Raw genomic sequence first — 19,235 nt, 5'->3', positions numbered from 1 at the left:
AGTGCTCTAGTAAATCCTTGCCTTATTTTGTTTTACTGTTTGAATGATGTGTGGTGTCGTAATAGTTTTGAAATTGGCAACCCTCCGGCCTCAGCTTCCCATGTAGCTAGGATTAACAACTGATACGATTTTGTCTTTTTAATAGTGAAAAATTACATTTCCTAATTGACCTATTAAGTAATATATTCTGTTGATCACACACTGCATAACAGACTATCAACAAGCGGTTTCCAGAATACATTACTGGCTAAGTCATCTTTGAGACCAAGAGCAGACATCAGCATTTGGCATTACCTCTTGGCAGTGCACTAGTTTTTCTTAGGATTGCCCCTGCTTCTTTTCACTGAAGGGTCAGATTGTGTGCTGTCGCCCAGTGAAAGCACTTTGAGCGTTGAGGCAAGGATGAGTTAGTTGCTCTTGTAAGCGGCTCTTGTGAGGAAGAAGATTGTATGTGGATCGTTAGCTGAGGAACAAGGGCCTATTGTCCAGCCGTCTTTGGGAATTGTTTTTGTGTGACTTTAATACAATGCGGGCTTTCTGCCCGCAGTTTGCCTTCTCTGGCTTGGAGACACTGCGTGTGTTGATGCTGCTGTGGGCTGTTGTCCGGGAGCCATCTCTGATATCATATACTCAGCATTATAAATTGTCTGCAGGATGAGTCAGGAGCTGTACAGCAAACAAGTAACACTGGACAAGAGACAGGACACCTTTGCAAGGCAGCTGGGGAGGGCATGAAAGCAAGCATTTGATGTCAGATGACCTCACTTGAGCAGAGTGGTTCTCAGCTCGGGGCAGCTTTGTCCCTTGGGGGACATTTAGCAATGTCTGAAGACATTTTTGGTGGCCATGGTTCGGTCCCTGGTACTACTGGCCTCTAGTGGATGCCAAGGATGCTGCTAAACATCTCAAAATGCATAAGAAATCCCCAATTACATGATGAAGAATTATCTGACTGTCACTAGTTCTGAGTGGTAGAGTCTTTGAAAATTCTACCATGGTAAAGTCCCTAATACTGTTTATCCATATAGTTTAGTTAAAGCTGTCCTTCCTGTTCCGAGTGCAGAAAAAGAAGACTAACATTACTCTTTCTCCCTCTTCCTGCCTCCCCTCATCTTTTGTCTGAGGTCTGCTCTCACTCTGTACTCAGCTGGCTTCAGGTCCCCAGCCTCCTGGGTGCTAGACGTGTGAGGCACCGCTGTCATCTCATCAGTTCTTTAATTTTTGATAGTAAAATAAAATTATCTTATGAAAAAATAATAAAATAAAATTACAACATTTTTCCTTCCCTTTCTTACCTCTAAATCAGTCGTTCTCAACCTGTGGGTCACGACCCTTTGGCAAACCTCTGTCTTCAAAAAATATGTACATTACTATTCATAACAGTAGCAAAATTACAGTTACGAAGTGGCAATGGAAATAATTGGGGTTCGTCACAACACGAGGAACTGTTTTAAAGGTCTTAGCGTTAGGAAGGTTGAGAACCACTGCTCTAGACCCTCGTTTGTCCCTCTTCTGACCTCTCTGCATGTACCAGGCACACAAGTGATACACAGACACATGTAAGCAAAACACCCATACACATCAAATAAGATAAAAATCTCATGTATAAAATAAAATCTTTCCTTACATGTAGTGTTTTGGAAATAATCTATTTTGGAAACTTGTGCTTGCTACACTGCACATTTCATTGCAACCATTGTTGCAGGGACATTTCAGTACTAAAATTAAGGAAAGTGCTTAATTACCAAAGAAGTGGGTTTTTTGTTTTGTTTTGTTTTTTCTTTTTCTTTCTTCCCCCTCCTCCCCTTTTTTTTTCTTTCGAGACAGGGTTTCTCTGTGTGGCTTTGGAGCCTGTCCTGGAACTTACTCTGTAGATCAGGCTGGCCTCTAATCACAGAGATCCACCTGCCTCTGTCTCCTGAGTGCTGGGATTAAAGGTGTGCACCACCCCCCACTGCCTGGCTTAATAAAGCCCTTTTATATCCACATTGTTGGAAAGGTAAAATCAGCAGATCTATGCTTCTTTTTTTCTTTTTTTTTTTTTCTTTTTTTAATTTTTGAAGCAGAGCTTCACTGTGTAGTCCTGGCTGTCCTGGAACTTGTTATGTAGTCTACACTGGCATCAAACTCAGAGAGATCCAACTCAGAGATCTTCCTGTCTCTGTTTCCTAAGTGCTAGAATTAAAGGCGCAGGCCACCACAACTAGCATGCTTCTACCTTTAACTTTGTGGAAAAGAAGACATTTTTGAAAACATTTTACATAATTCTACATTTATTATTATTATTTGACAGGTTCTCTTTATGTAGCTCTGACCATCCTGGAACAAGCTATGTAGACTGTGTTGGCCTTGAACTCACAGAATTCTGTGATTAAAAGTTTGTGCCACCATATCTGGCCAACCCTATCAGCCTGTGTCCTTTCCTCCTCTTCCTTGTCCTCCTGCTTCTTCTCATTCTTCTGCTGCTGCCCATTGTTTTTGGTTTTGGTTTTGGTTTTTTTGATACCAGCCACTCTATTTAAATCAGGGTGGCATCCTTGAGCTTGTCTGGGATCATAAGCATAATGCCCAGCTTCCCAGCTTCATCCCTCCTCCTCCTCTCCTCCTCCTCCTCTTCCTCTTCCTCCTTCTCCTCCTCCTCCTTCTTTTGAGATAGAGTCTGGCCTTCCTGGAACTCACTGTGTATGTAGACCATGCTGGCCTTGAACTCACAGAGATCCTCCTACCTCTGCCTCCCCATTGCTTGGATGAAATGATTAAAGCCACCACACCTGGCCATATTTTCTTCTTTTATCTGACTGTTCACTCTGTTGACTATCAGTCTATTGAGAGCATGAAATTTGTAATTAGATTTAGCAGTTGTTAGGATACATTTGTTTTTTGATCCTGAATCTGTAAGGTTACACTTCGATGTATAGGATGTGTAGTGTATAGTGGATGCCCCCACTTTTTCAAGAGTTATAAAATTGCTCCCTTAGCAGGTAGTCTACAGTTGATTTAGGACTGGGCTCCGGGGGCTGTGGGATGTGAGGGAACCCAGTGCTGAGACACAAGAGAGAGGGTTGTTTTTTCTCTTTGCACTTTTCTCACTTCAGCAGTTCCTAGCGTGGTCTTGTTAGAGAGAGGACCGTCTGGTGGCACTGCCGTCGGAGGAGCTGTTGAATGAAGCCTGCTTTTCTTGTGGAATTGTGGCTGCTTTCATTTCCCTTGCCCAGGCCACTTTAGGATTTCTGCCCCATTCCATTGCCCTCTCTCATGGCTCTTGAATCTGCCTGGGTTTCTTTGCACCCTTGGGATTTCTTTATTTATTTCATCTACCAATGTTGATGGCTGTTGTAAGTCTGTAATCTGTTGGTTTGCTTCCAGAAGCTCTGTCACTTGCCTGTATTTCCTTCCCCCCCAGCCTTTCCTGTGTAGAGTTCACTGCTATACACAGTAACCTTTCCTCAGACTGACAGGCTGTGTCCAGGCTCACAATTGCCTAGAGCCAAATGAACCTCTGGCCAGGGATTTAGACCCTGGTTTCAGTGTGGAGTCCCTGCCATTGGTCCTGTTTGGTGCTGTTTCTTGACTCAGTGGCCAGGTTATTTCCATTTGATACTTATCTCCTCATTGAAGCACATTGTGAAGCCAGGTGTGGTGATGCATATCCGTGATCTCAGCATTTAGGAGGCAGGAGGAAGGCTGTAAATTCAAGACCAGCCTGGTCTACACAGTGAATTAGCCACGGTTATATAGTCTGAAAAAGAAGCCAGGCCTGGTGGCACAGTCCTGAAATCACTACTTCTTGGGAAGCTGAGGCAGGAGTATTGTTCAAGGCCTCCCTGGGCTAAGAGTTCAGGGCTAACTGAGGCAATTTAAGTGTATCAGAGTGCTTGCCTGGCATGTGTATAGCTCTAGACTCAACCTTCAGTAATGCAACCACTCTGTCCTCAGTTAATCAGTAAAATAAGTAATGTAGCCAAGATCGGCACCACAGCTCTGACTCTGTTTAGCTTTGCAGTAAGTACACTGTTTCAGGAAATGAAACAGCCTGAACTTTTGCCTATTTGGGGCTTACCCTGTCATATCTAGGAGGCCGTCCTAGGAAGAGCGCTTCAGCGGCACTAGAAAACCTGTACTGTCCACACCTGACTATTGCTTGGTTAAATAATTACACATTTAGACTTTTACATAGTTACATAGTTTCTGAAATAGCTATATGTTTTGGCTTGGGGTTTTATTCGTTTGTTTGTTATACTAGAAATGAACCCAGGGCCTGGCCATGCAACCCTGAATTGCTGTACTACAATCCTGGCGTTGGTGGAGGTACTATTTCTGGGCAGAAACTGTCTGAGGGAAAGCCTTTGACAATTTTGTGTTTTGCTTTTTTTCCCCCTGCAGATGTGATTATATTGATTAAATCGGATAGTGTCCATCTGTACTGTAACCCTGTCAACTATCGATACCTTTTGCCTTATGTAGCACATTGGAGAAACCTGCATTTCCACTGCATGACGGAAAATGAGGTGAGGAGGAAAGACGGGCGAAGTACTTCATTCAGGAAAGTGCCGATTTAGAACAGAAGCTCGAAACATTACAGGTCCAGGGTCTGAGTGTGCTCACACAGAAGCGAATATCAAATAGAAAGCTATACGCCATGAGGCTTTTAGTTGTTTTACCTGGCAGAGACAGAAGCTTTCACACTGGACTTCTGTGACCACCCTGGGACTGCCCCGTGCAGGCTTTTCCAACTTCCAGCCCGAGGGCTGCAGCAAGCAAGAGTAGCTGCAGATGTCACTCAACCCAGAGTTGTGGCTTATTTAAATAGTTACGGGGTCTTACTTTATTTTATTTGTTTATTTTGTTTGAGACAGAGTCTCACTGTGTAGCCCTGACTGGCCTGGAACTCAGAGGTGTGCTGGCCCCTGCCTCCCAAGTGCTGGGATTAAAGGCATGCTCTACCAGCCCAGCAGATTATATTCAATGTAACTTGATTATGCAATTTCTGAGTGAGTCTAAACTTTATAGATGACAAGGTTGGATAACAGTGTCAAAAGACTAGACATGCCTGCAAAGCTTAGGACTTTCTTAAGCTTTGTGACATTTATGTCTGTATTTCTTGGTGTCTATTTTTATTTACCTTTGGGTCCTTTTGAAGATTATGACTAGAAAGAAAATTGGGATTTTTCTGCCTATACTGTTACGGCAGTTTCCACCCAGCATTGATTAAGAACTTTTGGCCAAGCAGTGGTGGTGGTGCACACCTTTAATCCCAGCATGCAAGAGGCAGAGGCAGGCAGATCTCTGTTAGTTCGAAGCCAGCCTGGGCTACAGAGTGAGTTCCAGGAAAGGCTCCAAAGCTACACAGAGAAACCCTGTCTCAAAAAACCAAAGGGGGGCAAAAAAACAAAAAGGAAAAAACAAAACAAAAACAAAAAACCCCCACATCTTTGGTAATTAAGCACTTTCCTTAATTTTAGTACTGAAATGTCCTTTAGTACTGAAAAATAAAAATAAAAAAAAAAAGAACTTTCCTTTCCATGTGATTGTTGGGGACACTTGGAGGAACAGGTTTATCTCTTCCATTTAGGTCTCAATCAATCCATTTTGAGTTGATTTTTGTTTATGAGACGAAGAAATGGAGACTACTTTTGACCCTAAATAGGATAGATTGGCTTTAGAAACATTTAAGACAGACAGCCCCTGAGAACGTACAGCGATAATGTGGAACTTTGAATGATGTAGCTCATTAAAGCCCCTCTTCCTTTTAATTTCCCTTTTTAGTATGAAGATGAGGAAGCAGCAGAAGAATTTAAGATTTCCAGCTTTGTGGACATGGTTCGAGACTGCAGTAGAATTGGTATTCCTTACAGCTCTCAAGGTGAGTATCTGACACAAGCCATTTAAGAAACTTGCCTGGATGGTATGTGGGTTGATGCTCCTACCTCTTTCATGGTAGATAGTTGGAAAACCGCTTAACCCATTTTCACTAAGGCAAAGGATCAACCAGAATGAAATGTAGGGACACTCCTTTACAAATTTCTGTTCATAACCATGAAGTTACCACAGTAATATACCAAGCTACCTGTGGTCAAGGAGAACTGATAAGGGAATTAGCACAATTAACATCTAGTCAGTATCATTTATTACTTAGAGTATAGGTATGCATCTTCATAATAGGAAATTGTAATTTGAATAGGTATTTAAAAAGTTGGCTTATGAGGCTACAAAAATGGCTAAGAGCATGTCCTGGTCTTTCAGAGGACCTGAGTTTGGTTCTCAGCAGCCATATCAGGCAGCTCACAGCTACTTGGAACTCCAGTTCCAGGGTATTTGACTCCATGGGTACCCACACACATACATAACACATAATTAAAATAAAATAAATCGCTGGGCGGTGATGGCACACACCTTTAATCCCAGCACTTGAGAGGTAGAGGCAGGCAGATCTCTGTGAGTTCGAGGCCAGCCTGGGCTACAGAGTGAGTTCTAGGACAGGCTCCAAAGCTACACAGAGAAACCCTGTCTCAAAAAAACAAAAATAAATAAATAAATAAATAATTTAAAAATAAATAAGTAAATAGATAGAGAAATAAATAAATAAACAAACAAACAAATAAATAAATAAGGGCGGGCAGTGATGGCGCACGCCTTAAATCCCAGCACTGGGAGGCAGAAGCAGGCGGATCTCTGTGAGTTCGAGGCCAGCCTGGTCTCCAAAGCGAGTTCCAGGAAAGGTGCAAAGCTACACAGAGAAACCCTGTCTTGAAAAAACAAAAAATAATAATAATAATAATAAAATAAATCTTTGTGCCAGGTGTGTTAGCACACACCTTTAATCCAAACATTTGGGAGTCAGAAGTAGGTGGCTGTCCATAAGTGTGAGGCAAGTATGGTCTACATAGTGGGTCCAGGCCAGCTAAGGCTACATAGAGACTCTGTCTCAAACAAGCAAACAAAAATGTTTACAGGACATGGAATACAGGGGGGAAGTCATTAAGTTTATTAGTGCTAATATTGTAGGAAGAAAAAAACACTGAACGTTAAAACTGTTGTTACAAAAAGGACATTCTGTTTTGTTTTGTTTTGTTTTGATACAGGGTCTCACTGTGTAGCCACCCCTTGCCTAGGACTAGCTATGTAGACCAGGCTGGCTTCAAACTCCAGAGATCCACTTGCCTCTGTCTCCCAGGTTCTGTGATTAAAGGCAAATTCCATTACACCTGTCAAAAAAACCTCTTTGATTTAATTTAGTAGTTTCCTCTTGAGGAATCTAATTGGCTGTTTCTTCAGAGAGAACTTAGGTCTGTTAATAAATATACTCACTAAATGGTGCAAATCAATTGCAATAGAGTACTGTTTATTTATTTATTTTATTTTTTGGAGGGGGTGGGTTCTAGACAGGGTTTCTCTGTGTAGCTCCAGCTGGCCTGGAGCTCACTATAGACCAGGATGGCCTTGAACTCACAGAGATCCACCTGCCTCTGCCTCCCAAGCACTAGGATTAAAGACATGCACCACCACTGCCTGGCTTACTTTTTTCTTTTTTTTAAGAAAACCAAAATGTGAACATGTGTTATAGAGAAGTCTGAATTTATGTTACTTGCTTGTGATTTTAATTTTCCTTGAATTTCACATTATATTTGTAGTTTCAATATCTAACCCTCTTATCTGTTCATACTTCCTTTGCTAGAGGAAGTCCTAGTATATTTGTAAGAAATGATGCCTGCCTAACAGCATGAGAATGGGTTCGAACTGTTATGTCCAGGATGGAGTTTGATATGTGTTGGTGTGTGTGATTTCCCTAGGTCACTTACAGATATTTGATATGTTTGTGGTGGAGAAGTGGCCAATTGTACAGGCCTTTGCACTTGAAGGCATTGGAGGCGATGGATTTTTTACCATGAAATATGAGGTATGTATGAAAACTAGTATGTTTGATTTTTATCACAAAGTGAGCATGCATAAAAAAAAAAACAAACAAAAAAGAAGATCTCACTATGTCTGGCCTGGAACTCATAAGAAATCTACCTGCCTCTGCCTCCCAAGTGCTGGGATTACAAGTGTCATCATGCCTGGCTTTGAAAGGGATTGCCTGTGCACAATGTTTTTTTTTATTTCTGTATTTCTTGCATCTTGGAGATAGATTAATGGGTGAGAGTGAGTCTGGAAATTGACTCATCCATAGTACAGGTTAGGGAGTGTGGCCTGGTGACTGAAGGCATCTATTTGGCTCCAAGGAACCCCAATTGATGTGACCCAATAGCAAACCAGGGAGGGGAAGCATTGTCATTCTAGAAATGGGGACATCTTGTTGACTAGTACCTTTAGAAGCAAGTGAAAGGAATAACAACCTAAGGAAGTGTTTGGGGACTTGCTTGGAACGACACCACCCTCTCTAAGGCTATCTGTGGACTTCACCTTCTGTCAGGTTAGAATTACTATAGTTACAATGTGAAAATAAGGCTTTGGGAGTTGCCCTTGAAATGTCCACAAATTCAAAAGGAACTTGAAGGGAATTTGGCCACAATGGACAGGAAGGAAACCTTTTTACAATAATGGTTATGTTTGTTTTATCTTTTTGGAGGGGGTGTATGTGGGGGCTCTGTGTAGCCCTAGCTGTTCTGAAACTGACTTTGTAGATCAGGCTGGCCTTGAACTCCAGAGATCCGCCTGCCTCTGCCTACTGAGTGCTGGTATCAAAGGCGTACGCCACCACTGCTCAGCTGGTTATGTTTGTCTGTATTTAATTGTCTGAACTATGTAGAGTGCCTTCTCTATTTCAGGTATATCATATAAAGTGATTTAATTTGTACAGTGACCCCCTGGGGTAGGTACTGTTTTATGTTCCTCTAACAGAGGGACTAAACAAATTTACCCAAAGACACAGCTAGTGAGTGAGGAACAGGGCTGGGGCCGGGCCTGGATGATGAGGCTTAGAGCCTGTACTCCCGACCTGGGCTGTCTGCAGTGACGTTAAGAAGTGCCACACACCACTGATACAGTCCATGTGAGACAGGCTTTATGGCTCTTGCCTTGGATACTTCCTACTGTGAAGTCATAGTTAAAGGGAACACACCCACCGCCCCTCTAGAATCTTTGAAGGGTGAATGTAGGTCTTTGTTTTGAATTGTGCCTTCAGGGTGGGATGGGTCATGTGGAAGAAATAGTGATTATCATATAAGACTATAAATCTTGATATCCCTGTCTTAGCCAAACATGGTGCATGTCTGTAATCTAGCCATCAGGAGGCCAAGGCAGGAAGATCACTAGTTCCATGCCTGCTTGGATTACATAGAACAATCCTGTCTCATAGGGGGAAAAAGTGAACACACACACACACACACACACACACACACACACACACACACACACACACACTGTGTGTCTCACTGTGTAACCTAGGCCGCCCTCATTCAGGATCCTCCTGCTTCAACCTCCCGGTTACAGGCATGTACCACCACACCTAACATGTAACTGCTCACTTTTTTTTAAATTTTTTTAAATTACACTCATCACTCATGATATTCATTACTTACACTCATGATATTAATCACATTTGTGGTATTCATAGATTACATTCGCAGTATTCATTCTATATATATATATACATATATATACACATATATACATACATATATATATGTATATATATTTTTTAAGTGTCGAATGTCATTTCTTGAAGGGGGTAGGAGGTTAAATACAGGCTTACAGCACAATGGGAGGACCCCAGAGGGCAGGAGTACGCTACTGATGTTTTACAATCTTGCATCTAAGCTGCTAATGCCCATTATTCAGGTTACACAGACAAGTAACTGCCCTTAAGCATTCAGGAGGGTGGAATCTGGCCAGGAATTAGCATTGGGAGGATATCAAGGTCAAGGTTCGCAAGCAAGGCAACAGTTACCCAAAACGGGTGCCAGGGCCCTGCAGGTCCCCCTTTTATTAAAAAATGAGCTTCTGATTTGGGTTGCATGGGACGTCAGCAGGTCACCTTACCCGTCATGGAGACGCCTGCCCAGGCCACACAGGTGCTCTGTCTTAGGTTGGTGAGTGCCCCCCAGGCATTACCCGTCTCTGAATACTCATTATCATACCGGCTCAATCATGTGTGAGCTGCATGGTTAATTGCTGCCAAAGATCTCAAAGTGGCACTGGTCTTGCAATCTGTGTGTTTGATACAGAAAAGACCAACAGAGGTCCTATCTCACCCATAGCCAGTAGGCTAAAGGCAACTGAGCCATTCCCTTCCTTAACGAGCCAGGAGGGCTGCAGGTGTGGTAGTTGGACTTTTTATCACTGTAACAAAATATCGAATTAACAGAAACTATCAAAGGAGGAAGACTTATTGGGCCTGAGTTTCCACAGATTTTAGCTCAGAATCCTTGGCCCATGGTGAAGGAGAACATGGCAATGGGACCATGTGGCAGTGGCTGATCGCTCCTGGTACACAGAAGCAGAGATGAGGAAGGGACTGGAAGCCAGGTGTAACCTTCCAAAGCATGTTCTTAGTGGCCATATTCCTTCCTCATAGACCTTACCTCCTGAAGTTTCCACCACCTCTGAAGCAGCACCATCACCTACTGACATAAGTTCAGCATATTTCATATTCAAACTGTAACAGCAAGTTCTCCTTAGCCTCGGCCACATAGAGAGACTTTATCTTGAAAAACAAAATAAAACAAGTCAGAATTCATCAGAGTACCAAAGAGCAGAGCATCTAGGATGCTAACATCAATCAGCATGCTCTTGAAGAGTGTATTCTCTTCACATCCTGAAGTGCAGTAGGTGAGGAAAACTCTATGGATTACTTGGATCTCAGGGGTGATTTTGTCTTCTCCTGCCCCCGAGCATTTGGCTTTGAGAGAAGAGGTGCAAAGGGAAGGTGCTGCACAGAGGCTAGGGATGCTGCATGCATTGTACTGCGCAGGAGCATCTGCGCAGGAGCCTCTGCGCAGGCAAGGAGATAACAGTAGTGGCACATCGGGGAAGTCCTGGAGTAAGCAGACTGGGAGGGACTGTTCAACTTTAGGATTGAAAGCCGGGCAGTGGTGGCACACGCCTTTAATCCCAGCACTTGGGAGGCAGAGGCAGGCGGATCTCTGTGAGTTCCAGGACAGGCACAAAGCTACACAGAGAAACCCTGTCTCTAAAAAAACCAAAAACCAAAACAAAACAAAAACAAAAAGCAAAAAACAAAAACCACTTTAGGATTGAATTGCTAATCCCAGCGCTCAGTTGGTAGAGACAAGTAGGACTGTGAGGCTAAGGCCAAGCAGGCTACAAAGCAAGCCCTAGGCCAGCCAGAGCTCACCAGAGGGAGACCCTGCCTCAAAAAAAAAGCAAACAAGCAAAGATTATGCTAGTGATGAAAATGGAGCAGTTAGTATACCTGGTGAGGGTAGAAATGTACTTTACCTAATATTTATATGGTAATATGTGTGATAATATTTGTGCGATGCTATAAACAGCTAATGATGTAACCAAGAAGGTGGTATTAGAGTATGTGGGTATAGAGAAGTAAGTGTGGGGGGGATGATAGAGAAGACCTGCATCTTTGCATAAGTTAATATTTAACTTCAAAATTGATAGTGAAAGGAACATATGTCAATATATAGACATAAATAACAACAAATTCTTAAGTAACTTTTTGAGTGAGACTAATGGGCTTGCTAGAAGGTTCAAGTAGAAGAGTCAGATTTTTTATTATAAGCCTTTTGTACTGTTTGATTTTAAATCACTAGCTTGTATTATTTTAATTAAAGTGATAAATAAAAAACATAGCATGTGTATATATGTATAAATGTGTATGTACCGTCATCGAATGTAATCAGATAATATATTGAAGATTCTGAAAATAATTTCTTTGAATGAGAAAACATTTACTAATTTGTATAGGGTCAAACATATTAATAAAATTTTGGTTTATTCTAATGGAGTTAATAAAGCCTTGCTTAACAGTAAATACAGTTAACAGAATTAATAATTTATAAATAACACAATATCATCAATAATATAATTAATACAATTTTGGTTTGATTATTCTAGAACACCATTTATACCAAGATAGTAATTTTTGAATATCAGAAAATCAGAAGTAATTGGCTGTCTAGTGATCTGACTTCATTGTTTCAATGTTTTTCCCTTTGTTGCAGTTGCAGGATGTAAGTTTGAGTCTGTGGAATGTCTACAGCAAGATGGACCCTATGTCTCTGGAGAATATGCTTTCAGAGGTAAGGAGCTAAACCGTATTTAACATACTATGTTCATTAGCCTAGCCGTGTCAAATACCCACCGAAGGTAGTTAATTTGGGGAAATGCAAGGTATAGCTTAGTTTGCTTTATCAAAGAGCAGAGCACCTCTTCCTAGATTGTGCTGGACCCCTGCAAGGTAGAAAACCTGGGAGAATGAGGCTTCCTCTTCCACTCTGAGGAAAGCCTAGGCCTCCTGCCTGGTGAGACAGTTAATTTCACATAAAGTTTTTTTTCCCCCAGGGGGAGGGGGTGGTTGTGCCGGGCTTTAATAAAACAATGTAAAAGTTGTCTTTTGTAGCATGAAAAACTAAGATGACAAATTGCTTAAAGAGATGAGGTTTGGACCAGAAGTGGCAAACTTGTCCTGTTTGCTAGATAGTAATATTTTAACATCGTGCCTAGGTCCTTGCAACAGCTCAGCAATGTCATTGTAGCACAAAAGCTGTGCAGACAGTGCTTAAACTGGGTGTGTCTGTGTTCTGCAGCTTTCTTGTTTACAGAAATGTGTCCCACCCTAGACCGGAATTTGCCAGCTCTTCACTCATTAATTGTTCATCTGGTGTAGTAGCACATGCCTTTAATCCCAGTACTCTGGAAACACAGGACGGTGGAGCTCTGTGAGTTCAAGGCTAGCCCTGGCTACATAGAGTTCCAGACTAACCAGGATTACACAGTGAGATCCTGTCTCAAATAAACACACAAAATCTTGTTATGGGGCCAATGAGATGACTCAGCATGTAGGAGCACTTGTTGCCAAGCCTGATGACCACAGAGAAGGAGATAACCAATCCCACAAAGTTGTCTTCTAATATAAATAAATAAATAAATAAATAAATAAATGGTCATAGTTTACCAGAATCCTCTGAGATCTGTCACTTATAATTTGTACTAACCATTTAGAATAAGGTAGATTGTGTTTACTGTTTTTTTTTTAATGATCAGTAAATAAAAACAAAAGAGTACCTAAGGCTGATCTACTTGGAGGGTATGCAAAGAAAATTAGAATCTGTCTTTGTCCTTCTCACCTATGTATTGAAAAAGATAGCCAGGCATGACGACCTTTAGTCCTGGTACTTGGGAGGCAGAGACAGGTGGATCTCTGAGTTTGAGGCCAGCTGGTCTCAGAGTGAGTTCCAGACCATCTCATGTCCTAGAGATCCTTTCCCCAGAATGTTCAGTACTGAGACATAGCCCCTTCCCTCCTTTTCAAACACAAACCAAAAAGCAGTAAATGCTTTGGCAGCCATAAACAGATAAAAAGTAAGATTTGGGCTGGTTTGGATTTCTTTGCAAAAACTAAAAACAACAACAAAAAGAAAAGTAAAGCAAGCTGGGCATGTTTGCACATGCCTTTTATCCCAGCACTTGGGAGGCAGAGGCAGACGGATTTCTGTGAGTTCAAGGCCAGCCTTGTCTACAGAACAAGTCCTAGGACAGCCAAGGCTACAAAAAGAAACCCTGTCTCTAAGAAAGGGGGGGGAGCGTACAAAAAAAGTACAGTTTTCAAAATATGGGCAATGGGGGATGGCTCAGTTGTTAAGAGCACTTAATATCCCTACAGAGGACCTGGGTTCAAATCAACTCCCATCATCCACATGACAGCTCAAAACTGGCCTCTGCAGGTACAAGGCAGGCAGCCAGTGCACTTAATTACATGTAGATAAAACCGCTCATACATAAAAAATTAAAATATATAAAGGCAATGGAGCTGGGTATGTGATAGACACATGCCTGTAATCCCAGCACTTGGAGAGAAGTGCAGGATGGTCTTTGGAAATTCAAGTCCAGCCTGGTCTACATAGTAAGGTTCCAGTTAGCTGGGACCACATAATTGAGATCACATAGCTGGGACCCTGTCTCCAAAAACAAAACAGAATAAGTGAAATAATTGACACAAGGAAATTAACAGCTGTGCATTGTAGTACATACCTCTAATCCCAGCATGTAGGAGGCCGAGGCAGGAGGATCAATGATTTAAGGTAATCCAAGATCCTATCTCAAAAAAACAAAAGAAAACAACAAAAGAAATTAATAATTATCAAAAAGTTATTGCCTCACTTCAGTGTAATTTTATCTTGATAAGGGGAATAATTTTCTCTAAAAACATTTTCTCCAGTCAAAGTGGACCACAGACATATTGGAAATCTAAAATAAACAATTGAAAAAAATACAGGAAATAGCAGAAGTATATGTTTTTTTTGTTTTGTTTTGTTTTTTTCTGGAGCTGAGGACCGAACCCAGGGCCTTGCGCTTGCTAGACAAGCGCTCTACCATTGAGCTAAATCCCTAACCCGCATATGGTTTTCTAGGTGAATTCTTTTGCATTTTAGATTTTTGTTTAAGACAGGTCATATTTTATAAGCGAATTATACTAAAATGGTACAGTACAGTTCGAGAGCTAGTTAAAGGTCAGTCTTACCCTTAAAATATTTGAATTTAGTAGGAAATTCTTTTTAGCATGAGAGCATGAGAAGAAACAGCTAGGAAGTCTGTAGATGAAGTGATCCAGGACTGGCCTTGGGTGGCGCCCCTGTTGTTTTGTCTTTGGGTAGTGGCTCACACGTCCTTTAAACCCTGTAGCCATACCCTTGGCATTTCCTTGACAGTTGCTGTAAGATGTTCCATGTCTGTATTTTGCAAATTCCTGACCTAGAATTGATCTTTTCTCCAGCTGCTGGCTACTGTGCATGGGAAACCGTATTTCAGCAGCACACTGGGTATTAGGGATGCTCACTGTGACTGCTGTGGTCCAGTTCTAGGCCTCCTTTGCAGGCAGAGCTTCCTCCGTTTTATGTGTGTGAATGTATGCAATACATAGGATTTGAAGGCTGGACAGATGGTTCAGTGGTTAAGGCTTACTGTTCTTACAGAGGGCCCAGGTAGGTACCCAGCACCCTCTTGGCTCACAACCATCTGTAACTCCAGTTCGAGGGGAGCTGAGGACCTCTTCTGACCTCTGTGGGCACCAGGCACATACATGATGCATATACATACATGGGAACAAAACATTCATACACATAAAATAAAAATAAATAAATCTTTAAGAAATATGAAAAGAATGTAGATATGGAGAAATGTATTTTTAGGCAGTTTTGTCATTGTGTAAGCATTATAGAGTATGATAACATAAACCTAAATGATAAATCCTCTTATATAGTATATGCTATCATATGTTTGGTCTGTCATTAACTAAAATATCTAGTGAGGAATGTTGGTATATGCCTCTAATACCAGTACATAAGAGGCTGAGGTAGGAGGATAATGAGCTTGAGGTCAGCCTGGGCTACATACTAAGATGCTATCTCAAAACAAATTCCAACCCTCCCCCAAAATTCCCACATTGTGATTATTGAGAATTTTATAAATATATGTGTGTGCATCTTATACATGTGTACAGTCATAGCTTAGGTGGATGGATAGAAAGACAGATAGCAGTAAGCAAGGAATTCTAGTGAAGGCTGGGCATCTTTAATCCCAGCACTTGGGAGGAAGAGGCAGGCCAGTTTGGTCTACATAGAGAGCTCCAGGCCAGCCAGTGCTTCATAGTAAAGCATTGTCTAAAACAATAAAAAATCAAAATAGAGAACATTTTTATCAACCCAGAAAGTTATCTGTGTCCATGTGCAATCAATGTCTATCCTCAGTCCCCAGATAACTACTGCTGACCCACTTTGTCATCATAGATATTCTTTTCCTGGACATTTTCTTTTCAATAATAATAAATAACCACATAGAACTGTGGTGGTATTGTGTATTCTAATAAATTTATCTGGGGTCAGAGAACAGACAGCCACTAGATACAAAGGCTAGAAAATGGTGGCACTCACACCTTTAATCCTAGCATCCCAGAGATAGAAATCCCTCTGGATCTCTGTGAGTTCAAGGCCACATTGGAAATAGCCAAGCATGGTGACACGCCTTTAATCCCAGAAAGCCAGCCTTTAATCCCAGGGAGTGGTGGTAGAAAGCAGGAAGATATATAAGGCGTGAGGGTGAGAAACTAGAGGCATTTTGGCCTGGTTAGGCTTTTGGTTGGTTAAGCATTTTGGCCTGGTTAAGCATTTGGCTGGTTAAGCATGTGGCTGGTTAAGCATTCAGGCTTCTAGCAGCAGTTCAGCTGAGAGCCATTGGGATGAGGACACAGAAGCTTCCAGTCTGAGGAGACAAGACCAGCTGAGGATCCGGCAAGGTGAGATAGCTGTGGCTTATTCTGTCTCTCTGATCTACCAGCATGGACCCCAATAACTCGGCTCGGGTTTGATTTTATTAGTAAGAACTTTTAAGATTCCTGCTACATCTGGCGCCCAACGTTCGTGTTACGAATTCATGAAAAAGCTGTTTGCCTGTGGTCTTGTGAGCCCCAGCTCAGGCCCAAGCTACACTCAGCCGGTTGTGGTGGCACACGCCGGTTGGATTTGCTGAAGGAGGCAGAGGCAGGAGGATCCCGAGTTTGAGGCCGGCCTAGGAGGCTTGTGAGAAGCTTTGGCCCAGACTGAGCCACAAACAGTGGTGGGACCATGGAAGCAGTGGCTACTGCTCCACATTGCCAGCTCCTTCTCATCATGTTGGTGACTGCGGTGATGCTGCTACCTGGGACAAAGGGTTTACTGCTGCTGGTTCAGAGAAGAATTGTCAGGACCATCGTGTTACAAGAAAGCATCGGCAAAGGTCAGTTTGGAAAAGCTTGGCAAGACAAATGGTGGGGAAAAATTGCTGTGAAGATTTTCTGTTCTAGGGAAGAATGTTTATGGTTCCGAGAGACAGACATTTATCAGACTATGATTGCTCCAAACCACAGAGGAGGCAAAAAAAAAAAAAAAAAAAAAAAAGGCTGCATGGAACCATGACCACACCTAACAGCAACTTTGAAATCTTCAAAAGGACTATGGTAAAGCCATTAAGCTGATTAACACCATGGAAAAATCGACTTTGGACTACAAACTGGTGAGGACAATTTCGAGAGGACTAGCTGAGATGATACAGCCTGACAGACTACTCGAACAAGGACTTGAAACAAGCCCTGAACTTTCCTTTTATGCAGAGAATGGACAAATGATACAGAACTTGACGATTAACCCAAAAATTTTCTTTTCAAGATTCCTTAAAGATATCTTCACCCCTAGAAAGCAAAAAGAAAAAGAGAATATAGATATGAGATAGATCATTGAATCTACTCTGAGAAAAAAAGGTAAAGAAATAATAGGATAAATAGGTAGATCATCGAATCTACACTGAAGAAAAAGGGGAAGATATAAAAATGACAAAAGGTAGACTAATGAATCTATTATGAAAAGAAAAAAGAGAAAATATAGATATGATAAGATAAAAAGGGAGATTATGGAATCTACTTTTAAAAAGGAACTACTTGTTTTAAATAAGATAAGTAATGAAAATTTTTTGGTCTGAGTTTATCAGATGTTACTGGACTGGACATTGTTAATATATATAATGGAGTTTTTTAATCTGAATCGGTCAAATGTTAATGGACTAGACATCATTAATGTAATTTTTGTCTGTATATATTGTATATTATTAGATAGTTTTTCTTGTATTAGTTATAAGCTTTTTTAATTTTAGACAAAAAGAGAGGAAATGTGGTGGTATTGTGTATTCTAATAAATTTATCTGGGGTCAGAGAACAGACAGCCACTAGATACAAAGGCTAGAAAATGGTGGCACTCACACCTTTAATCCTAGCATCCCAGAGATAGAAATCCCTCTGGATCTCTGTGAGTTCAAGGCCACATTGGAAATAGCCAAGCATGGTGACACGCCTTTAATCCCAGAAAGCCAGCCTTTAATCCCAGGGAGTGGTGGTAGAAAGCAGGAAGATATATAAGGCGTGAGGGTGAGAAACTAGAGGCATTTTGGCCTGGTTAGGCTTTTGGTTGGTTAAGCATTTTGGCCTGGTTAAGCATTTGGCTGGTTAAGCATGTGGCTGGTTAAGCATTCAGGCTTCTAGCAGCAGTTCAGCTGAGAGCCATTGGGATGAGGACACAGAAGCTTCCAGTCTGAGGAGACAAGACCAGCTGAGGATCCGGCAAGGTGAGATAGCTGTGGCTTATTCTGTCTCTCTGATCTACCAGCATGGACCCCAATAACTCGGCTCGGGTTTGATTTTATTAGTAAGAACTTTTAAGATTCCTGCTACATAGAACAGTCTGGTATTTCAGATAAGTTCATGATGCCCGTTCTCTAATGAACCTCTTATATGACACTCTGGGGGGTTGTTTTTTGTTTGTTTGTTTTTAAATAGGACTTGGTGGTGTTTGAGCATCAGTGGACAAGCTTCTTTGCTAATTTTGACACAGAAATCCCTTTCCTGCTGGAACTTTCAGAATCTCAGGCGGGTGAGGTATGTAAGTAAAAATCATAAAGAAAAAGAAAAATTGGTTAATGTAGCCTGAATCTTAAAATATTCTTATTAATAAGATCAAACCTGGGGCCAGTTATTGGGGTGAATGCTGGAAGATCAGAGAAGCAGAACAAGTCACAGCTACCTCACCTTGCCAATTCCTCAGCTGATTTTGTTTCCTCAGACTGGAAGCCTCTGAGTCCTTTTCCAAAGGGATCTCAGCTGAACTGCTTCTCGAAAGCATGAAAAGCTTAACCAGCCAAATGCTTCTAGTTTCTGGTCTTCACACCTATGTACCTTTCTGCTTTCTGACATCACTTCCTGGGATTAAAGGCATGAGTCACTATGCCTGGCTATATCCAGTGTGGCCTTGAACTCACAGAGATCCATGCCTCCAGAGCTAGGATTAAAGGTGTGAGTGCCACCATTTTCTAGCCTCTGTATTTAGTGGCTGTTCTGTTCTCTGACCACAGATAAGTTTATTAGGGTGCACAATATTTTGGGGAAACAATATCACCACAGGTTAATTTATTGTTGTTGTTGTTGTTATTTTATTATTGAGACAGGGCCTCACTATGTGGCCCTGGCTGTCTGCAACTTAACAGATATCCACCCACCTCTTCCCTCCCAAGTGCTAGGGTAA

The 19,235-nt window shown here is 41.7% G+C and overlaps 1 protein-coding gene across 3 annotated transcripts in view; it reads left to right on the top strand.

The window, feature by feature from the left end:
- Window positions 1–19,235, top strand: part of C4H20orf194 (chromosome 4 C20orf194 homolog) — a 139,872-nt gene that overhangs the window by 19,176 nt on the left and 101,461 nt on the right. For all 3 annotated transcript variants that reach the window (XM_028878583.2, XM_028878582.2, XM_028878584.2), the window contains exons 4-8: window positions 4,384–4,508; window positions 5,767–5,863; window positions 7,791–7,897; window positions 12,138–12,215; window positions 18,494–18,592. In XM_028878583.2, coding sequence (XP_028734416.1) covers window positions 4,384–4,508; window positions 5,767–5,863; window positions 7,791–7,897; window positions 12,138–12,215; window positions 18,494–18,592 — 506 coding nt within the window. The remainder of the gene's footprint in view (window positions 1–4,383; window positions 4,509–5,766; window positions 5,864–7,790; window positions 7,898–12,137; window positions 12,216–18,493; window positions 18,593–19,235) is intronic.

This window comes from Peromyscus leucopus, chromosome 4, assembly GCF_004664715.2.
Source record: "Peromyscus leucopus breed LL Stock chromosome 4, UCI_PerLeu_2.1, whole genome shotgun sequence".
NCBI lineage: Eukaryota > Metazoa > Chordata > Mammalia > Rodentia > Cricetidae > Peromyscus > Peromyscus leucopus.
Note: the sequence above shows the minus strand (reverse complement) of the source record. Positions and strands in the feature narration are given on the sequence as shown.